The 22,562-nt window shown below is 38.7% G+C and overlaps 1 protein-coding gene across 1 annotated transcript in view; it reads right to left on the bottom strand.

Annotated features, from left to right (window-relative positions):
* TfIIEalpha (transcription factor IIEalpha) overlaps positions 1-22,562 on the bottom strand; it is a 37,448-nt gene that overhangs the window by 3,077 nt on the left and 11,809 nt on the right. Inside the window, exons 2-7 of the mRNA XM_088263478.1 lie at positions 7,600-7,756; positions 6,281-6,397; positions 5,630-5,808; positions 3,197-3,423; positions 2,077-2,293; positions 427-559 (exon numbers count right to left, since the gene is read on the bottom strand). Of these exons, the coding sequence (XP_088119604.1) occupies positions 427-559; positions 2,077-2,293; positions 3,197-3,423; positions 5,630-5,808; positions 6,281-6,397; positions 7,600-7,723 (997 nt within the window). The 5' untranslated portion in view covers positions 7,724-7,756. The remainder of the gene's footprint in view (positions 1-426; positions 560-2,076; positions 2,294-3,196; positions 3,424-5,629; positions 5,809-6,280; positions 6,398-7,599; positions 7,757-22,562) is intronic.

Below are 22,562 nucleotides of genomic sequence, written 5' to 3'. Positions count from 1 at the left end.
GCTTCCCCGAAGGGGTAGGCAGAGAGAATAGAGCGCCACACCACTCTGTCCTTGCAAACATTCTTCGCCTCTTCCACGTTCATGCATCTCCTCATACATACCCGCCGATTGTTACGACTCCTAACCTGACCACTTTCAAGTATTTAGAATACCTGATCGTGCCATATTTTTCTCGGTCTTCCTCTGCTTCTTTTCCCGCTAACATTCGCCTCATAAATTTGTTATACCATTCTTTCCTCACTCATTCGTTCTACATGTCCAAACCATCTCAACACACCTTTCTTAATTTTATCGATAATGCTTATCTCAGCTTTGCATTCCTTCCTTATTTCACTATTCGTACATCTATCATACATCTATCATACGTATTGTCGCACATTCTTCTGAGAGATCGCAACTGGAAACTAGTTTAAATTATAAGCAAACCTGAGTTTTGTTTTTCATGCGCCAGTAAAACAGACATTATATCGTCGGTCTTATCCTTGTTGCTGTTCTTCTGAGTCGTGGCGTTAGAAGCGGCCTTTTCCAAAATCGCGTCCGATGAGTGGTTGCTATCATTCTGAAAACAAAACTTGTTTATTAACCTTTTAACTGCCGGCAGGTAGTTAACACACTATTTAATTTTGACACATTTTGTTATTACAATAACATTGAGAGTAAATTTAAAATACACGCAAAATAAAAATGGTAGATTATAAAAGCATAATTTGTTTGTTTGTAAGCTAGATCATTATTTCTCATCCCCAGGTAGTTTCGGCAGACTGTGATGTCATTTTTATGAATAGTTATTGTCATTCAGTTTTAATGTAAAAAAGATCGCCGGCTTTATGAGTCAGTGACAAATTGACCTTGGTCGGCGATTGGCCGGCTTTGTGTTACAGTGGGTTAAAAGTGTCTTTTACATATTTTTCCTTCCAAATTTGTGTATTTTTTATAAGAATTTGTGTATTAAAATTGTATTCATAAATGTATGCGAGAAGAACAGAGAGACGCAGTTCATCGACTTTTATTTTGTTTACAATATTGTCCCTACCACATGTAACTCCTTTAAAATCATATATAAAGGGTGGAGGACCAATATTTGTGTGCTCAGATAAGATTAAAATTCAAACGTATATACATCGCACTCGCTCTTTGACTATTGGCGTCGCTTTGTTCTTCTCGCCCTTATAACATTTATAATTTTCGATAAATAAATAATTGTCTTCATTTGCGCGTTTCCGTCATTCTCATCATAAGTGTTTCAGTACCATAAGTCGTTACACATATTGTTGGTAGAGAGCGGGAAACACTTACAAGCGTTCTATTTGCATACTTTTGGTAGAGTGCAAGAGATGCCAAAAAATATATAGATCAGAATGAATCATTTTCAGATGGGAGGAATATCTAATTTAACATACTCAACCTGTAAAGGATTGTATTAGACTCGTTTTGTGTTTATAACAGCCGATATAATCAATCTTTTCACTCATCATTTTTTTGTGGAAAATTCGCCTTCGTAAATACGTTGTTTTCGTAAATTGGTAATGAATGACGTCATAGAAACGATGGACTTATTTTAATATTGGTAACATTGCTAAATTATTGGCGGCTCTATTTGTTGATGTCTATGGTCCACCCTCCCACACTCCCACCAACCCCCTCCCCTCATATTTGTATAACACAATCCACACTACTATTATTACAGCTCTATAAACCGAAGACAATAAACCATATGACGTCATAAAACGTTTGATGGCGGAAATTGGATGACGTATGCGAACGCACGTTTTTCGTTTTATTCAAATATCTAAAGTTTAAACCATAATATCTCCCTTAGTTCTGTACAGATTTCAATAAGAATGTTATCGATAGTCTTGTGATTTTTCATATTATTAGCCAATTAAGCAACATCGTGACAAAAATCTATTGGGTCCGCCCAACAACGATGCGTTAGTTCAAAACATTTTGAGTGTGTCCAAATGCCTCACAAATCCTGATTATTTCCACTAAGGAGTACAGGTAAGCCTTGTAAATAGTTAAGACTTCCATATTCTTCTTCATTATGTTGAGGTTACGGTACAAGATGGAATATACCTGTGCGTCGGCCCCGATGACGGTGCTCTCGACCATCCAGACGGGGCGCTCCTTGCGCTGCAGAGCCGCATCGGCCGCGGCCCCCGCCGCTCCGGCGCCGCCCGATATGTTGATGTCCACGCGGGTCTCCTCGCTGGCGAAGCCGCTGCGACGCGTCGCCTCTCCCGACCATATCTCATTGCTGCCGGCCTTCATGCCAGACTGCTTGTTCAAGATGCTGAGTAAAAAAATAAAAAAATAAAATAAGTCAAGGGATACTTGAAGCATTTTAACCGTTTGCTTGCTTTACCGTATTATTTTATGATAAATAATAAATTTGGATAATTTATATACTACCTCAAGGGTGCTTTACTGTGATTGAATTGGGGAAAAGAAGATTTTAGAATACATATACATATTGATTTCGATACTTGTTGATTTCATTGAAATGATAATACTTTTAAAATTTCCCATTATTAGTAGTATTTTCAAACATACATATTTCCATTATCATAAACTTATAACCTACAAAATATGTATTCATAAAATTAGATGCAAAAAATGAAAAAAAAAAAAACTTTAAATATAAAAACAAAAAACAAATATCGTAGTCATACAGGAGAAAGTGACCAAGTGCATTTTTTACAAAATCGTGATCACTGAATATTTGATATCTTACTATTGTCCTGAAAAAAATCTCAAAGGATTTTAAACTTGGAAGAATAATATATTGACTTGTTAAAAATGACTACCTGCCTTGATGTTTATTTTCTTGCTAAGAAAAAGTGACTTAAATGGCCCTCCTGAACATTTTACGTTTTGTTAGTTGGTTACTTTTTCCTGTACGACTACAATCTATCCAGTCAATGCACTGGGCTTACATTACATCTGTATATTGATGTGAAGAATAAGTATTTAGTTACATCATTTTAAATGTTAAAATAACTATAACTTTTAAAGCGCACTTGAGTTGATTTCTCACAAAAACGGCCCTATATAAAACGTAAAATAAATCCTAATAATATTAATAATAACATGACTACTTGATTGAGGTTACGACGCTTCAAACGCGTCTCCCGCCAAGCATCGTTCGTCGCCTGCATCTCTGTGCCTGGCAACACTGCACAAATGACTGACTCACCCTCGTATCGTGTTGATATCCACGGGTTCCGGTTCCAGAATCTCCGGCGACAGCTTGATTCCTTCAACCTCCCGTAGCAATATGTACAGCGGCTCGAGCTGTTCGTTGTATTTGGCCAGAAGCAGCCTGGAGTCCTTCTTGGGGAGGGCCGATTGGTCTTCTTCCACCACCGAGTTGCAAAACGTGCAGTGGAATTCTTGGGACATGAAGTCAAACAGTTGATCCGCCTGCGAAAATTTATCAAATTATGTATACGCAAAGTAATTTGGTTGGTCACAGCGGTTAATCCTACCATGCTCTAACTGACGTCAAAACCATTGTTTTAACCCGATGGTTGCCAGAGACGAGATATCTCGGCAAATGGCGGAGTGCCCGTATGGCCAGAGACGAGATATCTCGTCAGTACTTTTGATGACGTATTACTCCGCAGTTTTAACTCATATTGACAATCTGTCAAAAACGGAACATACATTGCCATCAGTTGAAGTTGTCACAAAATATTTTATAAAGTTTTTAAATACTTTTAAGTGATTTATCGGTATGACTTTCAGCTGACAGTTGACAGATGTCATTAGGGCTACCACTCAAACCACTTGAAATATTGATTATTTTAATCGATTGTTTTGAACGCCAGGGGTTTTTATTTTGCTCCATTTTTTGTGTTTTTCTTATTATTTTAAAATATTCCATTGATAAATAATAGTTGTGTGTTAATATTAAATTTAATAAAAACTTGCGTGTGCGACTTAGTGTGACAACCCTGAAAATTTGAAACTGGTTTAACTTCAAGAATAAAACTCTAACAATCGATGCGGGATATAATATTTGGTAAGTAAATTATAATTCAATAAAAACAACAAAAAAAAAATCTTTAACAACTTTTTTTTTCAAAAAAATACTTGGCCTGTTGAGCACTGCGGCGTAATTTATTTGCGGCTATGAAAAGGTTAAATAATAAATACATTCATTCAAACCCTTTTCCGCACCCCAATGGTGCATAGGGCACTGCATTATAAACACAGTGTTATCTTGATCGTTAACACACGAAGGAAAGGTGATCAGCCTTCCGCTTCAGGTACCAGTCCAGGGTAATATTGAATAAATATTAGAGTGAAAAAATCACTTATATTTATTTGACCCCCCTGGGAATCGAACCCGGGACCTACAGAACGGTAGCCGAGCGTGCTGACCATTACACTACGGAGGCGGACGTAAATATAAATAAATATAATAAATATAAATAATAAATAGTGGTACTTAATAAGGAGAGCTTGAATTAAAAATGAATAGATTTTTTATCATGAAGTGACTGCCGAATCAATTAATGAAAAAATGTACTTTATTTAGAAGTGCCATATCTGGGTCCCCTTCTAAGTATTTCCCTCCCAGACACACACACTTATCCCAACTATACTTTTGGAAACAGCCTGGAATACTTCTTTTATCTTTCAGCTCTTTCGTCACATTAAGGCAAATGCGACGAAGAAGCTGAAAGACAACAAAATAAGCGTTCCAGGACTATTTCCAAAAGTGGAATCACTGTTGGGATAAGTGTGTGTCAGGGAGGTTGAAGGGGACCCAGACATGTAACTTTAACGTAATTTTTTTTTTTAGAAATACATATTACAGGAGATGCAATATAGACGTTGTAGCAACAGAAATGGCGCCATTTTGTTCAATTCTACAATTCACTCGTGCCATCTCGCTGCATTTCACCATAAAATCAATTCTGTCCATGTTTCTCCCCATGTAAATAGTTTTTCCGCACATTTTGACAAATTTCAGTGGTTTTTTAAAAAAAAGGTGTAATTATGTCATTGTTGCACCAAATTAGCGAAGTGATTTTTTTACTATAGGCTTCCTAAAATTCATTACTATGTATGTATGTATGTATTATTAAACAGTTTTTGTGCGGTTTATTGCAATGTTTTTAATGTAGAGAACAATACATACAGTAATTTTTGAGTTCAAATATTGTTTATTTTACTGCGATTCCGTATTTTCTGATAACCCAACCCTCCTTCCGCTAAATGTAAAAACAAAAACAAACAAAAAAAAATACTTCAAGGTCTGTGAACCTCTTACAACATCCGGGACTGTTTGTTTTACTGGAATGTTTTATTGTACTGAACAAAACATAGTATTTTTTGAGTAAAAACATTGTTTATTTTACTGTAAACCTGTATTTCTCTGTTATATCCGATAACCCAACCTTCCTTACACCAAATGTAAAACCAAAAAAAATACCTCAAGGTCTGTGAACCTCTTACAACATCCGGAACTGTTTGTTTTACTGGAATGTTTTATTGTACAGAACAATACATAGTAATTTTTGAGTTAAAAAATTGTTTATTTTACTGTAAACCTGTATTTTTCTGTATTATCCGATAACCCAACCATTCTTACGCCAAATGTAAAACCAAAAAAAAATACCTCAAGGTCTGTGAATGTCTTGCAGCAGCCGGGACACTTGAAGCTGGCCCGACTCGTGGCGTCGCGTTCTTCCGTCTCCATTCGCTTTCTCATAAGATCTAATTTGTACTTTACCACATTTACAAACGTTTTATAATTTATGAAATAATAGTTCACTTTTTGAGCCTTCCCGTCTGGACCTACAATGACACACAAACAATTTAAGACAAGCATTCACAAAGCACACAACTTGATTCATTATAACTGGGTGTGATGCGGTCAAATTCAATGTATTTGACATTTTACAATTTTTCATTATGCATTCGATACACAATGACAAATTGTTTTTCATAATATTGTCCATTTATCAAATTGATTTTTTTTAAACCCTCATCCGCACCCGATGGTGCATAGGGCACTGCATCATATAAACACAGTGTTATCTCGATCGTTAAAACATGCAGGAAAGGTGATCAGGCCTCCGCTTCAGGTACCAGTCCAGGGTAATACTGAATAAATATTAGAGTGAAAAAATCACTTATATTTATTTGATCCCCCCCTGGAAATAGAACCTGGGAGAGGTATGGTATGGTATGGTATGGTAGCCTAGTATGGTATGACCATTACACTACGGGGCGGATGGGGTTAGATAGTTAGTCTTGTAATATTTACCAGTTTCCATTTTTAAACGCACTTGAATAAATTTATCATTTCGTAACGTTGATATTCGCGCCCTCAGCATTTTACGTTCAAATTTGAGCAGTTCGCAAATGTCGTCTTCCTTCATACCTGCAAATATATTAAATACGTTTTATTTTATTAATTTTTCAACATACACATAATTATAACACAATAATCTCTCCTTACTGGGTTTTTTAGTGCAGAGGGCACATTTTACAATACTTATTTCGTCCGCCTCCGTAGTGTAATGGTCAGCACGCTCGGCTACCGTTCTGGAGGTCCCGGGTTCGATTCCCAAGGGGGGTAAAATAAATATAAGTGATTTTTTCACTGAAATATTTATTCAATACACTGGACTGGTACCTGAAGCGGAGGGCTGATCACCTTTCCTTCATGTGTAAAAACTATCAAGATAACACTGCGTTTATATGACACAGTGCCCTATGCACCATTTGGGTGCGGATAAGGGTTTTATTATTTTATTTATTATTTATGAATTATTTCAATAGTAATTTGTCTAGGTCATGCAATGAAGTTAGAAATGGCCGAACGATGCGATCTTTTCCAAATTTATGTATCCCACATTATCAAGTTAGCACACTAAGGACGGGAAAGGTATTTCTACCCGTTCGGTTGATTGATGCTTAAGGACGGGAAGAAAAATATTTGATTTTAACAGAAAACAAAAAAACCAAAAGGATGAAATTGAAAAAAGTTAGCAAATATGTATTATATACGTTTAAAAGAAGATGCTACAGTAGAACGGGGCTACTTGAACTTTGATGTGTTACTTGAACCCAGTACAAAAAAATATTAAGATCGTGGTATTGATCAACGTATCGTGACAATAAGTGTCACCTGTCAGGGAAACAATGAATCATGTCGAAACGTTCATTATTGTAGACCAAATACAGATTAATTTTTTTTTGTACTGGGCTCAAGTAACACATCAAAGTTCAAGTAGCCGTTCTACGGTACTTAGATCTGTTTTTTAATAAATAATTTAAGCAATATTTTAAATCGAAATAAACTTAGGTAATTAATGTCCAACATACAGTCTTACTGGAATGAATTAAACAATTTGGAGCTATGTAAAACGAGTGTCTTTGCGCGAGTCTGGATTTGCAAAAAGGGATTTCTAGTAAATTATTCATTCTTTAGCTAGGTTTATTAATATTTTTAGGAAATAAAAGTTGGCGTACGAAAACATATTTTAGACACTGTTGGCAATAGATTCATTCATTTCATAAATCAAGGAAGCATTTAGTTTCCCAGGGGCGCATGATGAGGTGAGGTTGATATGTACGTACACGGATTCCGGACGAGCATATCGACTATCAGAGCATCCTCGATGCAGTAGAATCCTCGTACCACGAGCCGGGCCAGTTGCTTCAGGCTGCTCGGGACTTCCGTGACGACCCTTTCTTCCGCCATTATCTTCCTGTCCTTCTAAGCGTGTGGTGGAGTCTGAGAAAAGTTTAAAAAAACTATTTGTAATATAAATATACACAGTGGGACATGGTCACATCCTTGTCGACGGCCCCTACGTAAAGTACTCTATCTGCAAATCTGTTACTTTACAGGAGAGAGCTTAGAAGATTTTTTCAATGTATTCTTTTTATTAATTAATTTTATCTGAAATTCGAAACTAGTATTTTACATTAAAAAACACAATGAAATAATGTATTCAATCGTTGAAATTTTTTATGTTTTGTCAAAATTAAGTAGTTAGTGTTTTAGGAGTTCAGTAGCGTCTTATACGCCTGAAAACTAGGCATAATTAATTAAATAAATTAAATAATTAATTAAATTAAATATCTCAAAATTGACAAAAATGTAGTTAGAGCACTTTACGTAAGGCACGTCGTTGTTTTAAAAGATCATTCAATTTCAATTTCAATTTATTTATTTTCAATTAACATATACATTACAAACTATAGAATTTAAAGCGTTAACATTAAAATTGAAAATATGCAAGAATACTATTGCTAAAGGTGTAGAAGAATCCCGCTTCCGAAAACTCCTTTAGACACACGGATCAGATCAATATCCAATGAGATATTTTTCAACATAGCGGTAGCTCTTCCTACAGGCATAACCATCGGCAGGTTGGTCCTGTGTATATGTCAAACAATCTATGCCGACGCTATCTTGGGTAACTATCGGGAACATACAGACCAATGCTCCGGATGATTTCAGGATTATCGATCATACTGCGCAACAATCGATAAAAATGCGTAATCAAATACACATTCCTTTTAGTCTCTAAACTATTGTAGCCAAGCATACCACAAAAAGCATACCACATAAAGCATAACACAAAATGTATTGTCACTATGGATTCAATTATTTTTTGTATATACAGGGGCACATTTTAAACATTATTTTACTTAGTTTTAAAAACAAAATCTCGAAAGCTGCTACTGTTCTCGTCAATGCGCTAAGATAGGCGAATTTTGACATTTCTGTCAAGTTTTGTCCACCATAGAAGCAAGAATATTGTCCTTCAGCTAAACAAGCTTTGGACGATTGGTGCAAATCAATGTCTTAAGGTAGCCGCGCAGAAAATAGTCACAGGGAGCTATATCTGGTGATCACGCTGGCCTCTGAAGATCGCCCCTAAGAGAGATGCGCCGTTTGGGAAGGTGTTCCCGCAAAAAAACAATGAAAGTTTGTCTTGTGTGAGCCATTGCGTCATCCAGTTGGAGCCACACATCTCTTTCTTCAAGTTAGGGTATAAAAAAACTCAAAGAAATAGATATGACAATGTTTTCGACTGTCGACGTTTTCAGGTATTCTGATGGTTCTGGAAGGTCCATTTTGTATCTTCTTCACATTACCAGTATCCCTGAACGTGTCCACCCACATTATAATGCATGATACCTGATGTAAAAATCATTTTATTAGGCACACGATCTGCGGGTGTGATATTGAATTGTTTTCTGAATGCACGCTGAGTTGCGATGACGGAACGGTCGAAGGAAAAGTAGGCCTCCACGTCAAACGCGCGCTCCTCGTTCATCCATGGCATGATTGACACTAAAATAACCTCAAAAAAAAAACTTAAGATCCTGTGCTTTCAAACACACTATAGGAACGCGTTCTAAGAGTAACTGTTGTTTTTTGGCGACAGTTTAAAAAAAGTGGTGTCTAATCAACATTAACCTTTAGCACTAGAGTGCCGCCATAGAGGCCGTATGTATGGCTTGCTGTACTGTTTCAGTGCTGTTGATATTGGAACCAAGAAAACAAGGTCTTAACCAGTCCGTGAGTGAGTTTCTGCGGACAAAACTGCATCTGGGGAGTTTTTTTCTCATTTCACTATCTTTTAAAGTCAATAAATAATTTTTGTCTTTAACATTAACCGAGTTTTATTTTTTTCAAAAGCACCCTGTTCTTTGTGATCACCTTGTACTAATCTCATCCATTTTATTTACCAGTTTTTACTTCTCCAACTTTGTGGGTTTATAGTTTTATAAAATACTTGAACCCTTTCCGCTCTGACCATTTTTTCGCATAACTGATCAGCTACTCATCAATCAATCAAAAAAATGCGACATTTTTCTACCATTAAAATAAATATTTTGGCTCCCTAATTTTGGGACAATCTGTCTGGCAATTCGTATGACCATGTTAATTAAGATTAACTGTATTTATCTGAAATATTTTTTGGTAGAATATGCTTGGGTGATGGAGAAATCAGTGATTAAAGTTATACCTGCGCCGGGCCAGATATTGTGGTCCGCGGAGCTGCCTACTAGAATCATACAGGCCAGAATGTCTGGCCTACAGAGTGGTAAGAGTTAATACAGTGATGCCTCGCATAATAAACTTTCATTTTATTTATTGTTTCGGCATTAACTTTGTGGTAAGACATGTTACAATAATTAAAGAAAACACTTCGTTTTTTACCACTTGAGTTTAATTATAGACTACATGTTTCAGAAGCTAAACTTCCATCATTCAGGTCTGTATAATAACTAAAATATAAAATATAAAATTGTTCTATAAATAAGGATAGGGGGAAAGTAAGGGGAAGGGGTTAGTCAAGGAACGGAGTTTGAAAACAAAGGAAAAATTGAAAGCAATGGCGAAGAATTTTGAAACAATATATTATTTAATAAATTATTATTAGAATTCAGGTTTTTTTGTATTTCTAAATTTTCAAGATAATTCATAATTTGGCCTTTATATGGAACAAGGTGTAATAATTTTAATTTATGGGAGTGAAATGAGTGATTAGTATCTATTATATGATTTGCAAATTCCGAAAAATAATTACTAACAAGACCGCTTTGATGTTCTTTAATTCTAATCTTTAAATTTCTCGCAGTTTGGCCAATATATTTTCTATCACAATCTCCACACGAAATTTCATAAACACCACTTTTTTGTAATAAATCAATTTTAGATTTTGAGTTATCGAGGATTTTATGTAAATTATTATTTGTATAATATGCAGGTTGGATATGGGAGGGTAAGATTTTCGAAATATTTTTAGTTATTGAACCCGTATATAAAATTTTTCGCCAAGATTTATTTTTTATTGAATCATTATTAGGTGCTGAATATATGTATTTTTTGGTAAAATTATTTTTAATTTTATTTTTTAACATTTTATCTATTAGCGCGCTATTATACCCGTTGTTTTTTGCTATTAGTTTAATTGTGTTTAATTCACGATTATAATTTGAGTTACTGAGGGGGATATTAATTAGTCTATTTAATAATGAATGGAAACTGGCCATTTTATGTGAAATGGGATGAATGGAATCAACTGGAATGACTGTGTCAGTGTGTGTTGGTTTACGATATATATTAAAATCTAATTTATTATTTATAACTTTAATCGATAAATCAAGAAAATTTAGGGTATTATCGTCATTTTTTTCCATGGTAAATTTAATATTATTATGTAAAGTGTTGATGTGGGTAAGGAATGAATCTAATTGTCTATCAGTCCCAATAAAAATACAAAAAATGTCATCAACGTACCTAAACCATCTAAAAATACATGTTTTTACAATAGGATGATTAGAATTTAATAATTCTGTCTCAAAATCATTAAGGAACATATCAGCTAATACTGGCGAAAGAGGAGAACCCATTGGGAGTCCGTCTCGTTGTTCATAAATTAAGCTATTAAATTCAAAATAATTTTGAGATGTACAAATATCATAAATTCTAGTCATTTCTTTTACATACAAATCATCTAAATCTGAATCACATAATAGTTTCATAAAAACACTTTTGGCATCATCTATTGGGACGTTTGTGAATAAATTTACAATATCAAATGAAATAATTTTAGCATTAGAAGGAATATTTAAATATTTAGTTTTCTCAATAAATTCCAAAGTATTCTTTATGCTATATGTTGGTGAAAAAATTTTATGACATATAATTAAATGATTTAGTAATTTACAAAGTTTATAATTTGGCGCACTCACGTATGATACAACTGGTCTAATTGGAACATTTATTTTGTGTAATTTAGGTAACCCGTATAATCTTGGAATTTGGGGATTTTTATTAATAATAAAATCTTTAATATTATCAACAATGATAGTAGGGCAACGTTTAAGTACTTCTTTTAATTTCGTTTGATATTTAATCGTTGGGTCTTTTTTCAAAATTTCAAATTTTTCACTATCCAAAAACTCTTTACATTTGTTTATGTAATCAGTTTGATTTAAAATGACAATGCTATTTCCTTTATCTGATCTAGTAAAAATAAGTTCTTTATCATTTAAAGTCCGTTTTATATTGTTAACCAAAACACTTTCATTGTTCACATTCTTCTTTACTTTCGGTATGTTCTTAAATAAATCAGCACATCGATGTTTTAGAGATGGAGATTCTTTCCAAAGAGCAGCCTCTGTATCCACTGCTAATTGAATTAAGGGTTTTTCACTTGCATTTTGAATATTGTATTTCAAACCTTTTCTCAAAAGGTTCATTTCGTTATCAGGAAAATTATGTTGCGAAAGATTTACTACACGATCACTAAATTTATGGTTCGATGAATTTACACAGTCAAATTTAGTTTGGGTGGATTGATTTTCAATAAGTAATTTCAGTTTTTTATCTAATTTAATCTTCTTTTGAAATGCTGCAATACTTGCGAAATATCGTACCTTATCATCAAAGATATCCCATTCAATAGGGTGTAATATATGGGTTAATTCACAATGCAGATATTTTAAAAGAATTTTTATATTATTTCGTACAATAAAACAGGATTTCAGTTCTTCTTTTAGCCATGTTTTTTGGGCACTTTTTATTGCTTTTTTAGCAGATACACTATTATTTTTGATATTTACACACACATAATTTGGTATAACATTATTTTTAAGACACTTTTGGTTGAAATATATATTTAAAGAAACAATTCTATATTTAACACTAAGCTTTTTATATTTATTTGCCTTATATGCCGTACTGGCCACTGATATTTTATTTATTGTTTCGGCATTAACTTTGTGGTAAGACATGTTACAATAATTAAAGAAAACACTTCGTTTTTTACCACTTGAGTTTAATTATAGACTACATGTTTCAGAAGCTAAACTTCCATCATTCAGGTCTGTATAATAACTAAAATATAAAATATAAAATTGTTCTATAAATAAGGATAGGGGGAAAGTAAGGGGAAGGGGTTAGTCAAGGAACGGAGTTTGAAAACAAAGGAAAAATTGAAAGCAATGGCGAAGAATTTTGAAACAATATATTATTTAATAAATTATTATTAGAATTCAGGTTTTTTTGTATTTCTAAATTTTCAAGATAATTCATAATTTGGCCTTTATATGGAACAAGGTGTAATAATTTTAATTTATGGGAGTGAAATGAGTGATTAGTATCTATTATATGATTTGCAAATTCCGAAAAATAATTACTAACAAGACCGCTTTGATGTTCTTTAATTCTAATCTTTAAATTTCTCGCAGTTTGGCCAATATATTTTCTATCACAATCTCCACACGAAATTTCATAAACACCACTTTTTTGTAATAAATCAATTTTAGATTTTGAGTTATCGAGGATTTTATGTAAATTATTATTTGTATAATATGCAGGTTGGATATGGGAGGGTAAGATTTTCGAAATATTTTTAGTTATTGAACCCGTATATAAAATTTTTCGCCAAGATTTATTTTTTATTGAATCATTATTAGGTGCTGAATATATGTATTTTTTGGTAAAATTATTTTTAATTTTATTTTTTAACATTTTATCTATTAGCGCGCTATTATACCCGTTGTTTTTTGCTATTAGTTTAATTGTGTTTAATTCACGATTATAATTTGAGTTACTGAGGGGGATATTAATTAGTCTATTTAATAATGAATGGAAACTGGCCATTTTATGTGAAATGGGATGAATGGAATCAACTGGAATGACTGTGTCAGTGTGTGTTGGTTTACGATATATATTAAAATCTAATTTATTATTTATAACTTTAATCGATAAATCAAGAAAATTTAGGGTATTATCGTCATTTTTTTCCATGGTAAATTTAATATTATTATGTAAAGTGTTGATGTGGGTAAGGAATGAATCTAATTGTCTATCAGTCCCAATAAAAATACAAAAAATGTCATCAACGTACCTAAACCATCTAAAAATACATGTTTTTACAATAGGATGATTAGAATTTAATAATTCTGTCTCAAAATCATTAAGGAACATATCAGCTAATACTGGCGAAAGAGGAGAACCCATTGGGAGTCCGTCTCGTTGTTCATAAATTAAGCTATTAAATTCAAAATAATTTTGAGATGTACAAATATCATAAATTCTAGTCATTTCTTTTACATACAAATCATCTAAATCTGAATCACATAATAGTTTCATAAAAACACTTTTGGCATCATCTATTGGGACGTTTGTGAATAAATTTACAATATCAAATGAAATAATTTTAGCATTAGAAGGAATATTTAAATATTTAGTTTTCTCAATAAATTCCAAAGTATTCTTTATGCTATATGTTGGTGAAAAAATTTTATGACAATAAAATTTTATGACAAATCCTCGATAACTCAAAATCTAAAATTGATTTATTACAAAAAAGTGGTGTTTATGAAATTTCGTGTGGAGATTGTGATAGAAAATATATTGGCCAAACTGCGAGAAATTTAAAGATTAGAATTAAAGAACATCAAAGCGGTCTTGTTAGTAATTATTTTTCGGAATTTGCAAATCATATAATAGATACTAATCACTCATTTCACTCCCATAAATTAAAATTATTACACCTTGTTCCATATAAAGGCCAAATTATGAATTATCTTGAAAATTTAGAAATACAAAAAAACCTGAATTCTAATAATAATTTATTAAATAATATATTGTTTCAAAATTCTTCGCCATTGCTTTCAATTTTTCCTTTGTTTTCAAACTCCGTTCCTTGACTAACCCCTTCCCCTTACTTTCCCCCTATCCTTATTTATAGAACAATTTTATATTTTATATTTTAGTTATTATACAGACCTGAATGATGGAAGTTTAGCTTCTGAAACATGTAGTCTATAATTAAACTCAAGTGGTAAAAAACGAAGTGTTTTCTTTAATTATTGTAACATGTCTTACCACAAAGTTAATGCCGAAACAATAAATAAAATATCAGTGGCCAGTACGGCATATAAGGCAAATAAATATAAAAAGCTTAGTGTTAAATATAGAATTGTTTCTTTAAATATATATTTCAACCAAAAGTGTCTTAAAAATAATGTTATACCAAATTATGTGTGTGTAAATATCAAAAATAATAGTGTATCTGCTAAAAAAGCAATAAAAAGTGCCCAAAAAACATGGCTAAAAGAAGAACTGAAATCCTGTTTTATTGTACGAAATAATATAAAAATTCTTTTAAAATATCTGCATTGTGAATTAACCCATATATTACACCCTATTGAATGGGATATCTTTGATGATAAGGTACGATATTTCGCAAGTATTGCAGCATTTCAAAAGAAGATTAAATTAGATAAAAAACTGAAATTACTTATTGAAAATCAATCCACCCAAACTAAATTTGACTGTGTAAATTCATCGAACCATAAATTTAGTGATCGTGTAGTAAATCTTTCGCAACATAATTTTCCTGATAACGAAATGAACCTTTTGAGAAAAGGTTTGAAATACAATATTCAAAATGCAAGTGAAAAACCCTTAATTCAATTAGCAGTGGATACAGAGGCTGCTCTTTGGAAAGAATCTCCATCTCTAAAACATCGATGTGCTGATTTATTTAAGAACATACCGAAAGTAAAGAAGAATGTGAACAATGAAAGTGTTTTGGTTAACAATATAAAACGGACTTTAAATGATTGTTACGGACAGATCGCACACCCCGTGCGGCGGCCCTGAAAAAGAATTCCAGGCGCCTGGCGGCGAGCGAAACGGTCGCCCGTCGGAATGCGGCCCGAAGAAGGGCCTCTATGGATTCTACCGATTTCTCATGTATTTACAGAATGTATTAGATATAAGAAAGAATAAGACAATGTTAATACATAAATGCGCCTAGATATTAAGTAGTATAAATAGATTACTGATATAGATTACTGATAAAATAGACTTGTAAATTGTAATGTAATAACGAACTGTTGGAACGGCACCGGTACGGTATGAAAGTGTAGCCCGTCCGGTGCCCATTAGAGAGAGACAGAGATATGGCTGTCTCTCTCCCCCGGCCGCTGATTGGCTGTACTTTCCCACTGTCGGGCGGTACGCGATCACGGCCGGGTATATAGAGGGCGCATTTTGAGAGAATAAACTAGTTCTGGTGTGACTGTTGAAACCTGTGTTTCATTTCTCCGCTCCCGCTCCTTGGACTACTCGCCGCGCCGCCAGCCTGGACCGCTTCGCCTCATTATACCGATTCACGGACCAGTTTCGGAAAGCCCTTATCAGGGCTATTGAGGTTGACTTGTCGGTCCAGTGCCCGCTCTTCCCGGCTCATACATCCATTCACCTCCGTCCGTATCCAGCTTACTCGGTAACTCGGTACGGCGGGGCCGTCTGGAACGTCACCCCTTACAACGGTGGCATAGTTGGGAGATTCCGAAGAAGACCAGGCGTGTACATTTTTGAGAGTCATCGCACGTAACCCACGCCGGTTACATTTTGGTCCTTCGAGCCGGATACTTCAACGCAGTCTCCAGCTACGATGCCTGCATCCCTGAGGTCGGGACGCAACGTCACCATGGAGCCCGAAGAGCAGCGCCGTGAGGAGGGTCGGGACTCGGTCAGTTCAGTCCGGACTGATACGAGTAGCGACTTGCGCCGCCAGATGGCGGAGCTAGCCGCTAGCAGCGAGAGGCAGTTCCAGCAACTCCGTGAGCTCCTGTCACAGTGGACAGCAGCTAACGTAAGCCCCCCAGGGGGGGAGGCTATCGCGGGTGGCGTCACAGTTTCGGCGCCCCGCACGGAAAGACTCATGGAGGAGTCACGACCGGGTGTCGAAAAATCCACCCACCTACGAACGCGGCAGGACGACGTCGCCAATCAGCCCAGAAGGGAATTCAGGACATCGGCCGCAGCTCTACCGGTTCCGGTGTTGGATCCGGAACCTACGCGATTCGCTGGGGAATCGCGGGACGAACTGACCGGCCACAGAGGAGAAGCGCCCGGGGGACATGGCCCGGCGCCTACTGGCAACGCGGAGCCGAGGCGTATGGAAACCTCTGGCTTGCGTTGGCGCGCACCGGACGAACGCGATCGCTACCCGGTACGCGAATGGGTCGACAGAGCTCGACCGGACGAACGGCACCGCAGAGATGACGGAAGAGCAATCTACGCGGAGCCCTCACCCCGAGGTGGGGACTACTTTCGATGGTCGGGGCAGCCGCCGGAGTTGCCCAAGTTCAGCGGAGACCCGAGGGAATGGCGCCGCTTCAACGCGGCATATCTCCAATCTACTGAGAGATGGGGGATAGGGGACGCTGACAACATCGGAAGATTGGCGCGCGCACTGGAAGGGCGTGCGCGTCACATGGTAGCAGGCCTGCTACTATATCCGCGCAACGTGTCGGAAATATTGCGGACGCTGGAGGACGCCTTCGGCAGCCCGACACTCATCATCGCGCAGATACTGGAAGACGCCCGGAGGATGCCGAGTCTCGCCGACCACCCCGCGGACGAAGCAGTCGTGGATTTTGCGGTTTCGATACGCAACGTCATCACCACCGTGGACGGGATGGACGCTTGCTATCTCGACAACCCGCAGCTGCTAGCGGAGATGGTTGCCAAGATGCCGACGCAACTCCGGTGGGATTGGTTCCGCGATCGCCGCCGCGAGACGAGGAGCAGTATCTACGATCTCGCCGCTTGGCTTGACGAGATCACCGCCGGCATCACGCGCCACGGAGGTCTGTTCAGAATGGTGGCGAGGAACAGAGACAAGGAGCGCGCGGGTCAGCGCGACAAGTGCGCCGAGCCCGCCCGCCGCGAGAACGCTCGACGCGTCGAGCCGAGGTATCACGTGTTTGCGACGCGCGACACAACAAGTGATAAGGAATGCGTATTTTGTAAGGCCAACGGGCATAACATACGCCGATGCAAACGGTTCGAGAAGAAAACCGTGGATGACCGCTGGGACTTTGTGCGGTCGTCCAAACTGTGTTACCAGTGTTTGGAATCAGGGCACAAGGTGCCAAATTGTGAAGCGAGAAGTTGTGATGTATGCGGAAAACACCACAATAGGATCCTGCACTCCTTCCGCACGGACAGTGTTGTGGAAGATGAAAGTGAGGACGCTGTGGACAGTGCGCAGGTGCTGTGGACAAATGACTGTGAGGTCCCGGTCACATTCAAAGTGCTGCCGGTTACTTTGAAGGGACCGCGGGGGACCGCAAAAGTGTTCGCCTTGTTGGACGAGGCTGCGTCTGTGACCCTCCTCGAGGAGGGTGTCGCCCGCGCGATAGGTGCTACGGGGATAGCAAGGAATCTGACGATCAAAGGCGCGTGTGGACGAGGCAACACATACAGGTCACAGCGTGTAACGGTGACTTTGGAAAATGAACAAAACGGGGAATTCGAGATCAGGGCGAGGACCATTAAGGACTTGGATCTTGTTCGTGAAGGTGGCGCGCTCGCGCAGACCGGAGGCGTTATCAAGCCGCAGTTGCTTATCGGCCTCGACAACGCGTCTCTAATGTTCCCGATCGACACCCCAGTGCTTCAAAGGGACGGTCAGCTGACTATAGTGACCGCACTGGGACCGGTCACGTACGGACGCACCAATGTGAAGGGGAATGACTCCGCGGACGGAGTACTACAGGCGCAAATGTGCGCAATCGACTCCTTGGGAGTATCAAAGGAAAGAAGCCGCGCGGCGAATACGCGTGCAAGAACAGCGAAGGCTACCACGCAGCAACCGCCTAATCATGGGAAGGCGGGGTCGCTGCGGGCCCGAGACGATTTGCCGCCTGATGCGGTTCCGATGGGAAATCCGGAGCGACTCTCGGACAAGTCGCGGCCCGGTAGCACACTTCATACGGTTCCGACGGAAAGTTCGGAACTAAGGCGACTCACAGAGGGGTCGTGGCCTGACGGCCAGGAAACTTATGCGGTTCCAACAGGTAGTTTGGAACCAATGCGACTCTCGGAAGAGTCGCGGCCTTGTAGCCCGCTTAATGCGGTTCCGATGGGAAATTCGGAACCAAGGCGACATTAAGGGAAAGTCGCGGCCAGACGTCTCCACCCGAATGATTGTGGCTGGATGACTCATGGCCACACATGGATGCTGCCGGGTGATCACAAGCACGTGACGCGGAGCATCACTTCAAGCCCAGGCGATTCTAGCCTGGCATATGTAATGCGGTTCCGACGGGAAGTTCGGAGCTTAGGCGACTTAGGAAACTCAAGACAAGTCGCAGCCAGATGTCTCCGCCCGAATGGTCGCGGCCGGACGACTCTGGCAAGGATGCTGCCGGGTGATCACAAGGATGTGACGCGGAGCATCAACTGAAGCCCAGGCGACGCTTGCCTGGCACCTGCGGTTCCGATGAGAGTTCCGGAACTTAGGCGACTTAGGAAACTAAGATAAGTCGCAGCCAGACGTCTCCACCCGAACGATTGCGGCTGGACGACTCTGGTCGTACATGGATGCTGCCGGGTGATCACAGGATGTGACACGGAGCATCAACTCAAGCCCAGGCGACGCTTGCCTGGCAATTGACGCGGTTCCGATGCGGAATTTAGGCGACTTAGGAAACTTAAGACAAGTCGCAGCCAGATGTCTCCGCCCGAATGGTTGCGGCCGGATGACTCTGGCAAGGATGCTGCCGGGTGATCACAAGGATGTGACGCGGAGCATCAATTCAAGCCCAGGCGACGCTTGCCTGGCACTTGCGGTTCCGGTGAGGATTCCGGAACTTAGGCGACTTAGGAAACTAAGATAAGTCGCAGCCAGACGTCTCCACCCGAACGATTGCGGCTGGCAACTCTGGCCGAACAAGGATGCTGCCGGGTGATCACTATGCACGTGACGCGGAGCATCATTTCAAGCCCAAGCGACGCTTGCTTGGCACCTGCGGTTCCGGTGGGAATACCGGAGCTTAGGCGACTTAGGAAACTCAGGATAAGTCGCAGCCAGACGTCTCCACCCGAACGATTGCGGCTGGACGACTCTGGTCGTACGAAGATGCTGCCGGGTGATCACAAGGATGTGACGCGGAGCATCAATTGAAGCCCAGGCGACGCCAGCCTGGCACATGCGGTTCCGGTGAGAATTTCCGGAACTTAGGCGACTTAGGACAAGTCGTAGCCGGACGTCTCCGCCCGAACAAGGTTGCGGCCGGATGACTCTGGTAAGGATGCTGGGGAATCAAGGCGACTTCACGAAGGACGAGTCGCAGCCAAACGTCTCCGCCCGATTATGGATGTGGCCGGATGACTTTGGCCGTACAAGGATGCTGCCGGGTGATCACATGACGCGGAGCATCAACTCAAGCCCAGGCGATGCCAGCCTGGCAAATGTAATATGGAAACCAAGGCGACTTAGATGACAAGTCGCAGCCAGATGTCTCCGCCCGAGTATGGATGCGGCCGGATGACTCTGGAAGGATGACAAGGATGCTGATCACTGGACGTGACGCGAAGCATCACCTCAAGCCCAGACTTCTCCAGTCTGGCGTTGTGACCCGGAAGGCGACTCCATCAGGGCGAGTCGCGGCCTGGTGTCTCTGGTGACGCGAGGATGCTGCCGAGAGACCACGCTGAACGGGCCACAATCATCACCATCGGCGTGATAAGGGAGAAGAACGTGCAATCCGTCCCAGGAAATTTGGTGCAGACTAGCTGCACGGGGGGAGTGTTACGGACAGATCGCACACCCCGTGCGGCGGCCCTGAAAAAGAATTCCAGGCGCCTGGCGGCGAGCGAAACGGTCGCCCGTCGGAATGCGGCCCGAAGAAGGGCCTCTATGGATTCTACCGATTTCTCATGTATTTACAGAATGTATTAGATATAAGAAAGAATAAGACAATGTTAATACATAAATGCGCCTAGATATTAAGTAGTATAAATAGATTACTGATATAGATTACTGATAAAATAGACTTGTAAATTGTAATGTAATAACGAACTGTTGGAACGGCACCGGTACGGTATGAAAGTGTAGCCCGTCCGGTGCCCATTAGAGAGAGACAGAGATATGGCTGTCTCTCTCCCCCGGCCGCTGATTGGCTGTACTTTCCCACTGTCGGGCGGTACGCGATCACGGCCGGGTATATAGAGGGCGCATTTTGAGAGAATAAACTAGTTCTGGTGTGACTGTTGAAACCTGTGTTTCATTTCTCCGCTCCCGCTCCTTGGACTACTCGCCGCGCCGCCAGCCTGGACCGCTTCGCCTCATTATACCGATTCACGGACCAGTTTCGGAAAGCCCTTATCAGGGCTATTGAGGTTGACTTGTCGGTCCAGTGCCCGCTCTTCCCGGCTCATACATCCATTCACCTCCGTCCGTATCCAGCTTACTCGGTAACTCGGTACGGCGGGGCCGTCTGGAACGTCACCCCTTACAACGGTGGCATAGTTGGGAGATTCCGAAGAAGACCAGGCGTGTACATTTTTGAGAGTCATCGCACGTAACCCACGCCGGTTACAATGATAAAGAACTTATTTTTACTAGATCAGATAAAGGAAATAGCATTGTCATTTTAAATCAAACTGATTACATAAACAAATGTAAAGAGTTTTTGGATAGTGAAAAATTTGAAATTTTGAAAAAAGACCCAACGATTAAATATCAAACGAAATTAAAAGAAGTACTTAAACGTTGCCCTACTATCATTGTTGATAATATTAAAGATTTTATTATTAATAAAAATCCCCAAATTCCAAGATTATACGGGTTACCTAAATTACACAAAATAAATGTTCCAATTAGACCAGTTGTATCATACGTGAGTGCGCCAAATTATAAACTTTGTAAATTACTAAATCATTTAATTATATGTCATAAAATTTTTTCACCAACATATAGCATAAAGAATACTTTGGAATTTATTGAGAAAACTAAATATTTAAATATTCCTTCTAATGCTAAAATTATTTCATTTGATATTGTAAATTTATTCACAAACGTCCCAATAGATGATGCCAAAAGTGTTTTTATGAAACTATTATGTGATTCAGATTTAGATGATTTGTATGTAAAAGAAATGACTAGAATTTATGATATTTGTACATCTCAAAATTATTTTGAATTTAATAGCTTAATTTATGAACAACGAGACGGACTCCCAATGGGTTCTCCTCTTTCGCCAGTATTAGCTGATATGTTCCTTAATGATTTTGAGACAGAATTATTAAATTCTAATCATCCTATTGTAAAAACATGTATTTTTAGATGGTTTAGGTACGTTGATGACATTTTTTGTATTTTTATTGGGACTGATAGACAATTAGATTCATTCCTTACCCACATCAACACTTTACATAATAATATTAAATTTACCATGGAAAAAAATGACGATAATACCCTAAATTTTCTTGATTTATCGATTAAAGTTATAAATAATAAATTAGATTTTAATATATATCGTAAACCAACACACACTGACACAGTCATTCCAGTTGATTCCATTCATCCCATTTCACATAAAATGGCCAGTTTCCATTCATTATTAAATAGACTAATTAATATCCCCCTCAGTAACTCAAATTATAATCGTGAATTAAACACAATTAAACTAATAGCAAAAAACAACGGGTATAATAGCGCGCTAATAGATAAAATGTTAAAAAATAAAATTAAAAATAA

Source organism: Brachycentrus maculatus, unplaced genomic scaffold (genome assembly GCF_059751285.1).
Source record: "Brachycentrus maculatus isolate JH-2025_06_01 unplaced genomic scaffold, ASM5975128v1 h1tg000013l, whole genome shotgun sequence".
Lineage (NCBI taxonomy): Eukaryota > Metazoa > Arthropoda > Insecta > Trichoptera > Brachycentridae > Brachycentrus > Brachycentrus maculatus.
This window is presented reverse-complemented; position numbering and strand designations above follow the sequence as displayed.